The following is a 15,593-nucleotide window of genomic DNA, read 5'->3' as shown; positions in this document are numbered from 1 at the left end:
AGCAACTGAAGCTTTTACTTACAGATGAAAAATATTTGTTATAAATAAATTAAATAAATATAAATAAAATAAATTTGTTCGTCTCCCATTTAATCACATTTTGTCTCTTTTGCCAGTAGAAATGACAACTGACAATGACATCTGACAAATATTATTAGCTACTTAAGATTATTAGTTGGTTAAAAATGGTTTCATAGAAGAAGAAGCACCATGTAAGTGACAGAAAAAGCAGGTGATACAGTAAAAGGATTCCCCCTGTTGTATTTTGCATAGATAGTCAACAGTGAAAATCTAGCCAGAGGTAGAACGATTATGTCACCTGTTTAGTCTTGCGTATATAAATTGTGTATATAAACTGTATTCATTCATTTTTTAAATCAGTCTGCCACTCTCATCTTATCTGTAAGATAAATCAAAAAAGTATATTTACTATAATTAGATACTGTCGATACTAACAAAATGGTTTGTCGGGTTGCACCTGTCCTGTTTGATAATCCTACAGTACAGAAATATCTGCATTTAAATCACATCTCTGCTAAATTAACTGTTACATGGTATACTATACAGACATGACTACAAGGGAGCTACTGACTAGAAAGAGCCATTTCATGAAAATCTGCTGGTATTGTGACGTCCTTGACAATCAACAGCTCTGAAGCCCAACATAAGCTTTTGATAGGCCTGAAACACGAAGGTTAAACCAAGCTTATGAAACAGATGGTTCCTCTTTATTTCACAGCTACTGATTCTGTATCCCTGAATGGCCTCTACCAGCATGACATACAGAAACAAGGCAGCTCTATAATGTGGTCAGACTGCTGTCAGTAAATCCCTGTTCTCAACATCCTCAGAATCAAACCAGCTCCAACCATTTGCCTGGTGGTCCTGCTTGAGGTCTCACCGACACAATGACCGTAACATACACAAATGCTACAATTTATCAGCAAAAACCCAGAAGGACAATAGGAGACAGAAAAAAAAGAAAAATACAGAGGAAAAGTGTGATTTTGTTTGTACATTAAAAAATTGTACTCCTACACTCCTATCTACGTCTGCAAAACTACCATTTTAGTCCATAATAGTAGATTTAGGCAAAGCAGATTTAATGTAAATAATAAAACCGAAAACTGAAATAATAAAACCAATAAAAAAAAACAGGACCATAAAAGGATGAGAGGGACCAACAAAGCAAGTACAACAACACCTGCATCAAACAGAGTTTGATCTGGTTTTGACCTGGTTTGCTGCATTTCTGGAAGATCAGTCAAGCGGGAAATAGAAAACTTCCCTCTACATTAAATTTGCAAGAGTGACCACAAAACCACATAAATGTACTAAAAGCTTCGGGAAACTTTCCCTCTTCAGCGAGATAGCCTTAGACTTGTGAATGAGAAATACTTTGGCTCAATATTCCCTTACTGTGTCCTACACAGGGGAATGCAAGAGTAACACTTTACATATTAAGATTGAGATCCGTCATATTTTCTGTTGCCTAAGGACCTATTGTAATTTTCTATGGAAATACCACTACATATAAAGATAAATCAGATTCCAGCAAATTTAACACTAATGTAGAAAATTCTAATGTTAAATGAGAGAAAGAAAGCTGCAGACATGACCCTGGAAGAACTTTTAAACAAACAAAACTTCACATTTTATTCCGAGATGAAACATGACAGTTTAGGAAATATGCGCCTGAATGTTGTTAAGTAACAACTTTCATAGGATTCAAAGCGACAACAGCGCAATTCTAAAGGCTGAGTGTCTGAAAGGCTGAGGACAGAGGAGAGGGCCTCCCACCTCCTGTCACTACTGGGCATTCACAAAGTGCAGAGCAATCCCCCTGCAGCCTCCAGTGACACACACATACACACGCACTTTAAGACATAAAGGAAAACACACGGTTAATGCAGAAAGGCTTTTAAGTACATGCTGGGAATGGCAATGTTAACACTGGTGTAAAGCATGATCAGTCAGGCTTATTTAAAAACGCCATCTCCTGAAACAGCACTTCCAGCAAAAATTCAGCTGTATGATGGAGAGAACAAGTATAAAGACACGTCTACCATTATTTAGTAAGCAAGGGCCTGTGTTATACATGGGGAATCAACATTTGAAACCAACCTTTCATCCTGGATGTAATCCCCAGCCAACACATGGTGATATCAGATATCAGTATAGAGATCAGGTCACTGGAAGGAGCAGACGTCCTATTTCTCCAGAAATTACTTGAGACATGTCAAATGAAAGCAACAGTAACTACATAGGTGACAAGGCTACGCCCCCTGTGAAGTTCATGGCTGCGCTTCTTGACATCAGAGACATCAAAGTAAAAACTATGCTGTAATACAAGCAAATATAAAGGTTTACGAATCACAAAGCTGAAATGCTGTGCATCACTATAACCAATGATGACAATGACCAATGAAACTACTCGTGACATACACACATGACCAATGCAGGAATCTAAAATGATGCACTAACTCATGAATTGTAATCATGAGGACCTCTGGTTGAGCTGCCATAAATAAGACTCTTAAACTGAAATACAACAACCAACAAAACAGAATTGTGTAATCCCTGACATTCCCACCTCTTGCGCCCACACAAAATTTCTGACTAGAACATTTTGACAAGCTGTCTGCCTTGGCCAGCCAGAGATAGCTCAAAGAGGAACTGGAGAGATCACCACTGGAAACCAAATCTATATCACTCCAAGAGCCTAAACATCATCTCCCACTCTGGTGACAAAGATAAAGCACGGCCTCGTCTGCAGCTCTCATCAGTGTGGCAACACTGCGAGGCAGCGGGCTTGAGGTAAAATAGTGGATGAACAGGTTAGGCTGCAGCCCGTTCAGCTGTATCCAGCTGCAGCTGTGGATACGAGTCTGTGGCTAAATTTAGCTCTGGAGTAGGGGATCGCCTGAAGAAAAACCTCACAGTCGCCGGGGCTGACACACATGCTGCAGCACTGCTGAGATTAAGAAAAAAATAATAATAATAACAGTTCGGAGAGGCTCACTGCAGATTTATGTCCTCATCAAAAGGGTTTGTGTATGTGTGTGTGTCAGGGAGAAATAAGTGAAAGAGAAAGAGGGCGGTAAAGCATGTGTGAGTAAGAAAGAGCGAGAGAGAAAATGTTAGGACATTAAGAAAACGTGTTTTCTTGATGCTTTGAAGCATGAGCAATGCATGAAGAACTAAACATTCCTCCATGCTGCCACCTGGTGACAGGGCACTTATTTTTTCATGCTATTTTAGTTTTAGTCATCTTTTGCTCTAGTTTGAACGCCAGACGAAGCACCGTGGAAACTGATAAATATTACAACTAACTGGTCAGATTGTTCAACAGTGTGAGAGTACAGAGAGCGATGTACTTGCTGTGTTCAGTGAATGCGTTATGGCGCTGAGTGCAGTGGGAGGCATTTGAAATATGCATCATCTTGGCTTCATGCTGGTGGAGCATCTGCACCATCTAGTGGAAATCAGCTGTTATTAACAGAAAACTGCTCAAAGGGGGATCCAGTTATCACATTATCTCTTCAGTTTGCTTAATAGACATGTTCAAACCTCAACTAAGCATTGGGGATTATATGCTTTGTATCAGTATTTGCTGCTTTTGTCTTGATCTGATGAGGAAAAACTGAAAAGACCAGCAAATTTTTTTTTTTTAATTTCTGTTTATGTCAGCTAAAACCTGAACCATCTGAAACAAAAAAGAATACTTCATCTACAGCTATTTTAATCATTTTTAATAATGCTTTTAGTCATTTTTTCAGCAAAATGTCTGCCATTCTCTGGTTGCAGTTTGCAGTTTCTCAAATGGGAGCAATCGTTGTTTCTGTCTGTTTTAACTCATAGTAGATGAATATATTTGGGTTTTGGACTGTTGGTTGGTCAAAACAAGACATAATCTGAGAAATAATTAGCAAATAAATCAATAATGAAAACATAATAGTGAGCTGCAGCCCTTGCCTTCATTGTAAATATAGCAACACAGCAAATTCTAATGGTTTTACAGCCAAAAAACTGATCAAATTCAACACCAAATCAACCCCACTAGGCAGATGTTTCCAGCGCACAAAGCAAAAAACACTTTTTATTCATAAGTGAAGAGAAATTGATTATTGTATGATATTACAATCGTCAGGTGACAGTAAAATATCTTGAAAAAAAAATGCCAATGCTCCTCTTTCTCTGCTGCATACGTAAGTGGCGCTTGTGATGATGACTGTGCATGTGTCAGCTTGTTTTGATCTTTTTCTGCCCTCTACTGGCCAAACCATGACTAAAGCATCTTCACTAAAACCACTAAAACAAGGCAATAGAAGCAGCTGTCTAATCAATTATATTCAAACTTCAGGCATTTCTTATTGCACACAAAATGTGCCCACCTGGACATCAAAGCTTTTCACTGTGAGCAGGAAAAGCGTACCGTACATCAAGCAACAGTTATGGTCAAACATAGCTTTGTCTGTACAAACGCCTAAGTGGAGGTCATTACCGTGTCCATTAGTATTAAGTCACTCGAGAAATCTATACTCCCCCAGTCAACGTCCATATAACTCAAACAGGAGACACAAGGCTTCCTGTCTCGCCTCACTGAACTCAAGCTGGCTCCTTTACCCACTGCCTGGCTCATTCAGTCGGAGGACATGGACACTGGGGAAAGTTTTCCGGTGTCCAAATAGGCCTGCTGACTGCTTGTATTTTGTTTCAAGGGCAACATAATGGAAATAGAGTAATCCCTTTCCTTAATTCGAATAACACAATATTTGCAACCTTAAAACCACATGATCAGGAATATTTGTACGATGAAGCTTGGCTTAGTACCATGATTACTCATTCACACAAACCGATACATGAATATTATATAAAGTATTATTAATCATGTCTCACTGAAGTAATGTCGATTATATTTATTTAGAGATGCGAAAATTAATCTCGTGCTTTTATAGCGGTATAAAATACTGACTCCTGCTACAACAGGTCTGCCAAAAAAAAGTGTGCAAATAGGAGTGCACAGTAGTGAGCAAGCCAGAGAGTGAAAGAGAAGACAGGGAGATTAAAATATAACCTTTTTGCATGTGTTTGTTGGAAAAGGTGACAGCAGTGTCAAGAATGGTTAAATGTTGCTTAGTAGCAGTGCTGGCCCGCCTTCCTGACCACACAACTGAAATAATGATGAGTTTGAGTCAGAGGTTCATGTATTGGCTGACCCAATTGCAGCACTAATTACAGAATTGCGGGCGATCATGATACAAGACACAGCGAACCTGGCAGGATTAGATGAGCTAATACTCCTGTGGTAAACCAATGCAAATGGTTAAATACAACACTGCGAGTGTAAATCACACTTAGATTTGTTATTAGATCTATTAGACTGAACAGAAGAAAGCATAAGCAGCTTTACTGTTAATGATATGTATTGATGGTTACTGTAGGAGGCTTTCTGAGGTTTGTAAGTAATGAACCACACATGCTCTTTGCAATATTAAACTGCTTGCACCCTTGCAAAGCTGCACCCAAGCCCGTCATGGGCCAGTGACTGAGCTTTACACAACAAGGAGGTAACTACGGGCAAGGTAACATGTCAGCAGTGGTGACATACAATACTGCCTCAATTTGACAGTAAAACTTGGTCACCCCAGACATGGCAGCAGCAGCCAACCATACCTGTGTTCTAGTCACTGGTTTCAGTCAAAAACAACAGCAGCCATGCCTGTGTGTGATGAAAGCTATCCATGTCCACGACAATAATAACATCAGCTTAATAGGCCTTATTAGCCAATACAGCAGCTGCCAGGCCTGATGTAACGGCTCGATCCTTTGACTAGCAGCAGTCCATAAAATAGCCTGTTTGGTTTCCTGTCATTGGGATGATGGCACAGAAAAAATTAGGAAATGTTTAAAATTTGATCCTGTTATGCATTTTTTTACCTTAATGCAACTACTTCACACACACACACACCTTAGTGGTGCATCTATAAGTAATCACTGAAGATATAAAACACTGTATATACATAAACATAAACTCAAGCTTTGTTCTTCAACTTTTAAACCCAACATTGGTGTAATGACAAATTCTATTACACAATATTTTGGCACAGTGTCCTCATATAAATATATATTGATAATGTGACAATAATAACTGTGGCTGCGAAAGCCAGAACAGATTAACAGCCTTGTTTTCAGCTATGTGACAAATCCCTTTTCAGATGGCCCAATGTGGATTTGAAATCTTTATTCAGCTTAGATTTTTTTTCCAACCATAAAAAAGAAAACTTATCTGAAAATTTGAAAATCAGACATGCAGTATTATTCTATACATAGACAAATATTTAAACCTATATCACAATATTACGATTATACACAATATCTATCTATTCTGACATTGCATCAAGATTATTGACATCTCCCAGTTCTACTTAGAAATAAATGATTTCTGTGTGTTCAGTTGGACTTTCAGGGGAAGAACGGTCAACTCTAAACAGGAAAAAAGCCGGAGAAGAAGGGATACTATCTACATGATCAAGGGGAAAAGCAAAACAAAGTCTGAGTGAGATTTTAAGGGGCCAGGTAACTCCTTACGGAGCAGTCTGTCCTTCCCATGTAGTTGGGCAAATATGCCACCGACCTAGATGATTAAAATAAAACCTGAGCCCCAGTACCGTAGCTTGAGTGCAGTCTGACCAGAGGACAGAGCAACACTGTACTGATATCAACAAAGAAACGACAGATAAATCACTTAATGGTGTGTCTGTTTCTGATGAGAGATTTATCAAAATAAAAATCAACAGCAAAGGTGGAAAATAGTGATTTTTGAGGCCAACTTTAAACTCAACAAAAACACCACCGTGATGGCACACACCTGTTCAGCAGACGCTTGAGTATCTGAACCTGCCTCGACCACAAAGCTGCTCCCACCTGCTGGTTCTCAGCCCCACCACTGTCCACACCTCTGGAGCATCTCAGTCACTGTCAAGCTCTGCCTCTCTCTTACCTGTACTTCATGCCTGTCTGATAGGACACACATTCCTCCAGGGCCAGGCCATTCATCTTCAGGAAGTCTTCCATGTTCTTAATCTGAGCGGCAACTCTCTGTTCGCGGAGTCTCTGCAGCTCAGCATGGTCGGGGGGCCTGGTCGGTGGCTGATTCAGCCCCTGGTCCGAGTGGTAGCGGTTGATCCCGCTCCGGATGCTCTCGCTGTATGACATAGACAGCATCTTGCCGCTGCCACTGCTGCTGCTCTTCCGAACACCGCTGCCTGGCACTGGCGGTTTGGGGATCTGCAGGTTTTCAGGAGGACAGTAACTGGACTTGCGCCTGCCGGGAGCCCCCCGGGGGCCACCGGCGTACCCTCCCGCAAACATGCCCCCTCCCTCTTTCTCCTCCTCCTCCTCGTGATGCTGAGGCGACCCGTGCAGTGAAGACTACAGTAGGGACACGGATGGAGCGAGGAGCCGACAGGGCACAGCCACCTCCTTAAATAGCACCTGCTCCCATAAAAAAAACAGCCCTCCTGCTTGGGGCAGCACACGGCCATGCATCCTGTAATCAGAGTCGCACAACATAGCACCGCACCACCCTCCCCTGACAGGTACACAATGGCAGGGTTACACTGATAGGGAGCTTTCAGGTGCCTTGTTGGTGATTAAGGAGCAGGACCAAAGAGGGTGCATGCTATCTGCAAGGGGGAGGCATTCAAACATGCACCAAGCAAGAGGAGGGGACACATTCCTGGTCTTACTTCTTCTCGTGACTGGACTGAGAGGGAGAGCAGAGAGGCAAAGTTTCTGAGCAGAGAAACTTTCTGAGAGTGGTTCACAATATATTTTCAGTGCGTCCCACAAAACAGCACAAGCCCATCTGGCCTGGAAAAAATGGATGGGCGCAGTCACTAAACAAATCCCCAACAGACTGCACGTTATGCTCCTGTGTGGATCTTCGATGCGTGGCAGGGCTTTCTGTCAGTTTCAGGAGTTCAGGGATCTTAATGCAAATATATTCATTTTAAGACTTCCTTCTTCTGTTAAATACAAACTTATTTTTGTCAAGTTATTCAAATGCTTGAGAATTCAGTTCAGAAAAGAGTATTGTGCTGAATTTAATCAATAGGTGGCAGCACTGTGCCAGTTCCACCATAACTACAAGACAGCAAATTGATGCTGAATGCTGAATGCTGAATGCCACTTTCCTGGTAAACGCAGTGCACTGTGTAACATTGACACTGCAGTTTTATACTAAGGTATTATCAATATATTATACTCTAACCAGCAGGCTAATGTTGTTTTAATATACATACACTCTGAATATGACTTCTATGAAAAAATAAAATGTAGGTTTAAGTATTTTACTTAAAAATGGTAAATAAATGGATGTTGCTGACTATAAAAAAAACAAACAAACATTAAAAACACAACCAAGGATAAACTCTTTCTTAGTAACGTTCCATTATAGCGTCCATGCTCATGATTGTGAGATTATCCATTAAATGCGAACATAAGACACGATGAAGACTAATTTAACGGATCGATCTAACATGACATAAGGTGGGCAAGGTAAGGCAATTCAAATTATTACAAAATAAAAATGTAACTGCATAATTTATCTTTTTAAGATAAGTTTGGGTCACCGTCAATGCAGAGTCCTTTCTTTGTAGCCACGTGAGAATAAGGAAATTATATTTCATTCCTGGTATGAAATATGTAATAAGCTCTAGACTCCATTGATTCTTTAAAAATCTACTGACAAATACAACACTTGAACAGCACTTTCCTTGCCTCTGTACAAAGGAGCAGACAGGGCTACCATGACAATGACACCAATGCGCATTTTAGTGGTAAAAACCAATATTCAATCTAAAATTGCATTTGTATTAATTACAAAATACAGACTGTAAATAACTCCAACAGAATCCTTTTTAACACGGAATAAAAAGTTAGTCAAACCGTTGACGCCATCATGACATGGCATGACTTGGATCTCTCCCATAAATCCTCTATTACCTTCAAATCTCCCAGACAGCTGTTTTCCTCACATAGAGACAGAAGACATAAATAAAGGAGGAGACTTCAAGCTAGGCAGCATGCGTTCACACACCCACACGCATTCCTCGACACTCTGCCACCCCCTTACACACAAAACATACACGCAAACCAGCACACTCCTCATGTGGTTATGAGTGCAAATCTTTGCTCAAACTCACCCGATTTCTTGGGGGTCGGCTCATGAGCGAGGTTGTGGGGTGTCAGTCAGCTCTTATAAACACACACTGCAGACAGTGGTGAAGCGGGTCCACCCAAACTGGGAGTGTCTTACTAGGAAATGTCTAAACCAATTAGTGAATAAGAGAGTGCTTCCCTCCCCTCACCACTTGGACCATACTCTATCACCACAACCAACACCTCTCCTCCTCCCCTCCCTGTGAGATCTCATGGAAGAAATCCATTTATGCCGTTTAGTGGCCCGTCTTGTTTCTGCTAACCACAGCAAATAATATCAGCCCTGAATTATTCACCAAAGCTTTTGCACTAAAAGCCTCTGATTGTTGTTCCACAGGAAAGAATACTAAGAGCTGGACAGTAATGAGGGGCTGAGTGTTGTCTGCGCATGAAACACACGCAAACACACACAGCGTCGAGCAAACACATGTACACACACACACAGAAAAATACAAACCACCAAGCATGTTCAAGTACTCTCCACCCATTGCATTATGCAAACCACACCAGTTAAGCACGGCTTGCAGCATCTCTCTGCATCTCAGTAGCCTCGTGTTCAGGTCAAGGTCAAAATCAAAGTGTCACATAATAATGAGACCTCAAAACACACAAGTGTCAAACACTTGAATCAGCCAGCACAACTGCACTGTACCCTATTAGTGACACTGAGGAAAGCATCCCATGTACTTAAATCAAAGTTCAAATTCAGCTCATTATTACCTTTGACAATATGCATATCAATAATTGTACACTAAAATAACAAAACCACACCATCTGTCTTTAGCTGCTCAATTTTCTGCAGGGTGAGAATCTTTTAATACAACATCGAATGCAATTAAATACCTGTTTTATGACCATATCAGCCTAAGTGTGAATGTATGGACCACATATCCTTGAATTATTTATTATTATTATCACATTTGTCCATATTTTACACAACAATAATACAATATAGTTTACACTGTGTGCTTCCAAGCTGACGTTGCCAGCAGTAGTGACTGAGCTTAATAAAGGTCTAATGGTGCTGACTGAAACTGCACAAAAAGGATTGAAGTGCCTCATGCATGAACAATCCACTGTTGAATCCTTTTAGTTTATAGGTGTACAGCCTCTCCTGACACTCTGTGACACAAAAGCATACAAACTGCCTACGACAGCAGAGAGAAAAAAATTTGTAAATTAAAATATCTGTAGATACCCTCCTCCTCTCTGCATCAGCCTGACAATATCAAAATGATTGATCACTCTCCTGCATGCATTTCAGTCTACCCACTGTGCACACGCAGTGTATAGGCATAAAACAGCCAGTCTATTTAGAGTGTTATGTGCGGCCATTGCCCAAGTGCACATGATCTACTGGTTTGAGTTAATCATTATGTCTGAAGCATTGAGAGAGATCTTACATTTTAATTTTAAAATCCAATCCACCTACAGATACCGACATGAGTCAGGTTGTGGCTTTCAAAACAGACATTTAAGTTGCATCATTGTGGGTACAAAACTCAAGTGCATGTAATTATTTTTTCAACAAAAATCAGTGAGCTAATTAGGGTTGAAATATAAGCTATATGGCTGACACATCTAATGCTTTAAATGAAGCACTTGCTTCAAGAATTTCTTTAGCGTTATCCATGTTTCTCTAACCCATATACATGAGACACACAGTGGTCAGAGGTCAACGTCCTTCATTATCTAAAAGCACTCAGTCGCTTGTAAACTGTAAAATGGTTTAACGATAGCCAAGGCCGGAAATACTTTCCTAAAAGCATTCTTTGTACAGAATCGTAACATTAAATGGCTCTGGATAGACCGTGTCATAGACACACACAGAACAGTATGGATCTACAACTCACGCTGGAGAATGAAAAAAATCCAGAAAAAATTAAAATAAAAGACTCCAAACAATACGAACACAACAGATAATGATCATCATTAAGACAAGATGGGGTTGAGACAAAAGCCGTGTGAAATCTAAATCTAAATATGTGTCATGATTGTAAATTTGAAGTCCATCATAATTCCTTTGAGCTCATTTGCATCCTGGTAAGTAGTAGTAGGAAGTGAGCTTTTCACCATAGCTCCAGTATTAGAGTTTGTTACAATGTTGCAATGACTGAAAAGAAAAAGAAAAACAACTTCCCAGCATCAGCCCAGCGCTGTGAGTGTGATAGACAGACAGAGATAGGGGGCTTTATCGATCCCCCTCATGTGGGCCAGGGGAGCAGCTGGTGGGACTAAAGTTTGCACTTTAAAAGGACAAAAATGTGCAAGGCGCCAAGATAAAAATCCGATAGTGTGCTCATTACAAGCAAATCCACATAGTCAGGGCTTTTTATGAGTGGATCAGCAGAATAAGGCCTGATATTAAGACCATAAAACATGACCCTACTCGAAAGCAGCAGGAGGACTGACCACACTGAGGACTGAGTGCCAGGAACCCTACTCGTCTCATCCCCAACACTGATCAAAACGGTCCGTCTGGCTTTGAGGACAACACAGATCAGGTTAAAGTCCCATGAGGTCAAAAAGGTTTACAGTTCAATATAGAAATGATGAATAAAGGAAATGACTATCTGCTTAATCATGCCAAGTAAAAATCAAAGCAAAAAGTGTCCAGAAATCACTTCAGTAAAAAGATTCTTAGTCATGTTGAAGTTTGACAACGACAATAGTGGGTGTCTCAAGTGTCACTGCTGAGAAAAAGACAGAAAAAAACAAAACAAAACATCAAAACTCAGACAGTTATTGTTGATTCAAAGCTTTTGTGAGCAACCTTGCAACATCCATCCATCATCACCCCTATCAGGTTTAAGCCAGATAGTGCATTGCCAGCTAAATAGTAGATGATAAGTGTTATGTATGCAGCAAAGGTTTACTAATGGATGTATGGTTTTAAATGACAGAACAGCAAGTCTCCACAGCAAGGTTATTATAATGAAATAAACCAAATACCAAATGTTATAAATACATACTCCACATAAACAGACAAATACACACATAAAAGGAAGAAAAACAAAAAACTTGCTTTGCAACAAACAGTGTTGAGCAGACACAGAGACACACAGGTACCTGTAGAACTGCAGCTGTCGTTTGGGGCTCCCATAACGAGCGCTGAAGACATCAGGGGAGAGGAGGAAAAAGGAAATCTTTGGTTAATAAAAGCAGGAAAGTGAAGAAGTTAGTAGTGGGGAAAATTTAACACAGACACAAAGATGGTGAAGAATGGTGACAGTAGAAAATGGGTAATGCAGTACAAAAGAGAAAATAGTGGGAAATAGAAAATACAGCGTTAGAAATGAAAAACACAGATAAAATGTGTACAAAATGTTCACTGGGTTAAGTTATGCGAGCTGGAAATGTCTCAGCAATAGGACAGTCAGGCCCGAACACACACAGTCATCACAACGATCCATCGTACTACATGTAAAGTGCAGTTACTTGTGCATGCTTAACGACAAAAGTCTTCCAGGTGTTTGCGCAGATCTGAAACTTTTCAAGATGTGAAAACAACAAAAAATTATTTACTGTACTTTTCCTGACTTCTCGAACCAATGCACAAACCTGCATTTTAATTACATCCAGCTAACTGATACAGCACACTGGATACTTTGGATGCATGCAAGATTTTCAGAGATAGTGATCAAAATGTTGTATTGATGTTTTGAGATATTAATAAGATATTGTTACAATTTACACATGCAACACAATACTTTCTTTTATTGCTTGACTGTAATGTTAAAAAAAAAAAAAAAGTGCAAGACGCCACTGGACTCCATTCGCCATCTTGAAATTAAAGTGTATGTCAACAACAAGATATTAACAAAACAGACAAAATGCTACAACATATCATTATATTGCATAATTTTCACTATCAAAATTTGCCCAGGCATTATGGGGTCGCTCAGATGCTTTATACGTCTGTTATTAATAAATGTCCCACATCTTCCAGGTGAAGGCAAATCAGAATGTCACATCAGACACTTTCATTGTAGGTCTATATAGACTCAGGTCTATAAAAGACAATAGTCCAATGGCTATAGGTAAGTATCGCAAAACCTATAGCTGACACTGGACCCCATCTGGCCATAATGGAGGCGATGTGACACACAGCCATAAAGCTGCTGTGTGAGAGGAACAGTGGAACAGATGCTTTTTAAGATGATGAGTCTTTGGCGCCACATGCTGGTGAAATATTACAGTGCAGGATAATCTGTGCAAATTAGGCCGGTCGTCCATACCGCTGTTGCCACTTACTGACATGACACGTAATGGGATGAGTGAAAATTAAAATGCTGTGATACGCCTGCATGGCAGTCAGAGGACAGAGTGTGTCACAGTTTAGGAGACCTGTTGCAGACTGACAGTTAGGGCCAGCAAGTGCATTTGATGTCCTTAATTCATTCAAACTGCAAAATTAGGCAAAAACATTTGTGTTTTCAGAGATAACAATTAGATAAACGTTAGGAGTAGGCAGTGTGTGTGTGTGTGTGTGTGTGTGTGTGTGTGTGTGTGTGTGCGTGCGCGTGACAGTTTGGTTGCACTTCAAGCCAAACGCAGACTTTAATAGAATTATTGTTTTGTTGAGATCTAAACATTTCATCATCATACTAATTGACAAATCATTTTAATGGATGAATAGTTTTAGGTGATACTTAGAGTGACTATAATACACTAAACACTTTAGTAAGTAAACAGTCTTTTTCTATATAAACAGTATTGTACACCAGGCACAGGAACACAGGGAACGAGATACATTTATCATGTAAGTAGCTTGTTGAAGTGCATTAGCACCAGCCTGATAATGTAATACACTGACAATTAAATAAATGTAAATCATATATTGGTGATACTGGATGTGAATAAAAGCTTTTATTCCTGTTAATTGATGTGCTGTGATGTGTTGTGTCTGTGTTATACATGTGTACATCCATCAGTTTACCTGTAGATCATGCCGGGTGAGCCAGTCTGTCTGAGGGAGAGGCGAGCAGGGGAGTCTGTGGTAGATTCAGGATACATGGAGGCAGGAGGGAGGGGGTGTGGCCAGCCTGCCGGGGGTGGTGTTCTTTGACCGGGACCACGGGGTAAAGGTTATCACCAGCCGGGGCTCTGGAAAGGAGAGAAAGCACACTTGTGTCAGCTTGTGGTGGGGTTTATGTTTCCGCAACAACGTATTCTCAGTTTTTCCCCGTTCTTCAGCTATAATTGGGCAGCCCTCACAACTACAGGCAGGCTTTATTTACTACTTATTCATTTGTTTATCAACCATCAATAAAACAAAAACTCCATACTAGTCTATATATAATATATGCCGCACTACTCAGATTTCCAAAGCTCGTTCTGTCCAGCCCTATTTCACACCTGTGGGTAGCACTGCACCTCCATTTAGGGCATTATATTTTTGAGGGTTTCCATCTAGTGTTTGTGCTGATTTTCATCAAGGTCAATATTGAATGTGTTGCTGTAATGCTGAATGGATCATCTATCACTTAGATCACTGGCAAAAATGGTGGTCTAACATCATTTTCACCTATTCGTTCTCCTTAATGAGAGATTATAATAATCATTGTAAGGACTGGAGAAGATTCAGAGACAAAAAGTAAGGCAGCCACAACATGTTTTGGCAGAAAACACCTACACACGATCTAATCACATTTTCCATCTCACTGTTGGCTACAGTATCCTGTCAGGCATGTTCGGCCACTCTCAAAGACTGCCAATGAAAATATCAAGCATATTTGATAATGATCAACGCGTCCCAGACAAGGTCAGGAGCATGAGAGGGTAATTAAACAATTGTGCGCCAACACTCCCACTGCGAGAGGGAGACAGGGCCCCATGATGACCCTGCCTGGAACGAATCAGCGTCCAGTTGAGAAGTGGCCACTTGGTCTAAAGCAAGGTGGATCTCAGGCCTCCTCCAAGCACTGGGTAGTGCAAGTCTAGTGCAGGATATAGGGGTGGTAAAGTGCAGCAAAGCCCAGAAAGTCCATTCGCTAACCTCACAGGGGGTTAGATTCACTTTTACTTTAACTGTTTCCTTGACAGCTAAAATTTCAAATGTTGCAGAACAGTATTTTACCAAAACGCGGAACCATGTCACTTTTGTTTTTGGTCTTGATTTACTTTTTGAAATTGACTTAAATCTAGAATATAAGCTTGAAAATTATAGGCAAAAACAGAAAATTTAAGTGAAGTCATTTGACATTTTATCATCTTTTTCAATGGATTGCTACATGCCTGCACCACTAGATGGAGTCATGTCCTCACTCTGCGGACATGAGCTGGATGAATAAACCATCAGACAAATATAACCTCTGTAGTTTCCCACTGATGTGAGTTAAAGATTTTAACATCTCAACAGTGAAGGC

The 15,593-nt window shown here is 40.3% G+C and overlaps 1 protein-coding gene across 2 annotated transcripts in view; it reads right to left on the bottom strand.

Annotated features, from left to right (window-relative positions):
• The window catches only part of kcnab2a (potassium voltage-gated channel subfamily A regulatory beta subunit 2a), an 81,002-nt gene that overhangs the window by 35,600 nt on the left and 29,809 nt on the right, over nt 1–15,593 (bottom strand). The window contains exons 2-3 of one of the 2 annotated variants that reach the window (XM_070838798.1): nt 14,165–14,331; nt 12,295–12,336 (exon numbers count right to left, since the gene is read on the bottom strand). In XM_070838798.1, the coding sequence (XP_070694899.1) occupies nt 12,295–12,336; nt 14,165–14,241 (119 nt within the window). In that variant the 5' untranslated portion in view covers nt 14,242–14,331. Of the gene's footprint in view, nt 1–12,294; nt 12,337–14,164; nt 14,332–15,593 lie in introns of those variants that run through there. The other variant, XM_070838807.1, reaches the window with a different exon arrangement.

The sequence above is a fragment of the Pempheris klunzingeri genome, chromosome 2 (assembly GCF_042242105.1).
Source record: "Pempheris klunzingeri isolate RE-2024b chromosome 2, fPemKlu1.hap1, whole genome shotgun sequence".
NCBI classification, from domain to species: Eukaryota; Metazoa; Chordata; class Actinopteri; order Acropomatiformes; family Pempheridae; genus Pempheris; species Pempheris klunzingeri.
The sequence above is the reverse complement of the archived record's forward strand: the minus strand, read 5'-3'. Positions and strand labels throughout refer to the sequence as shown.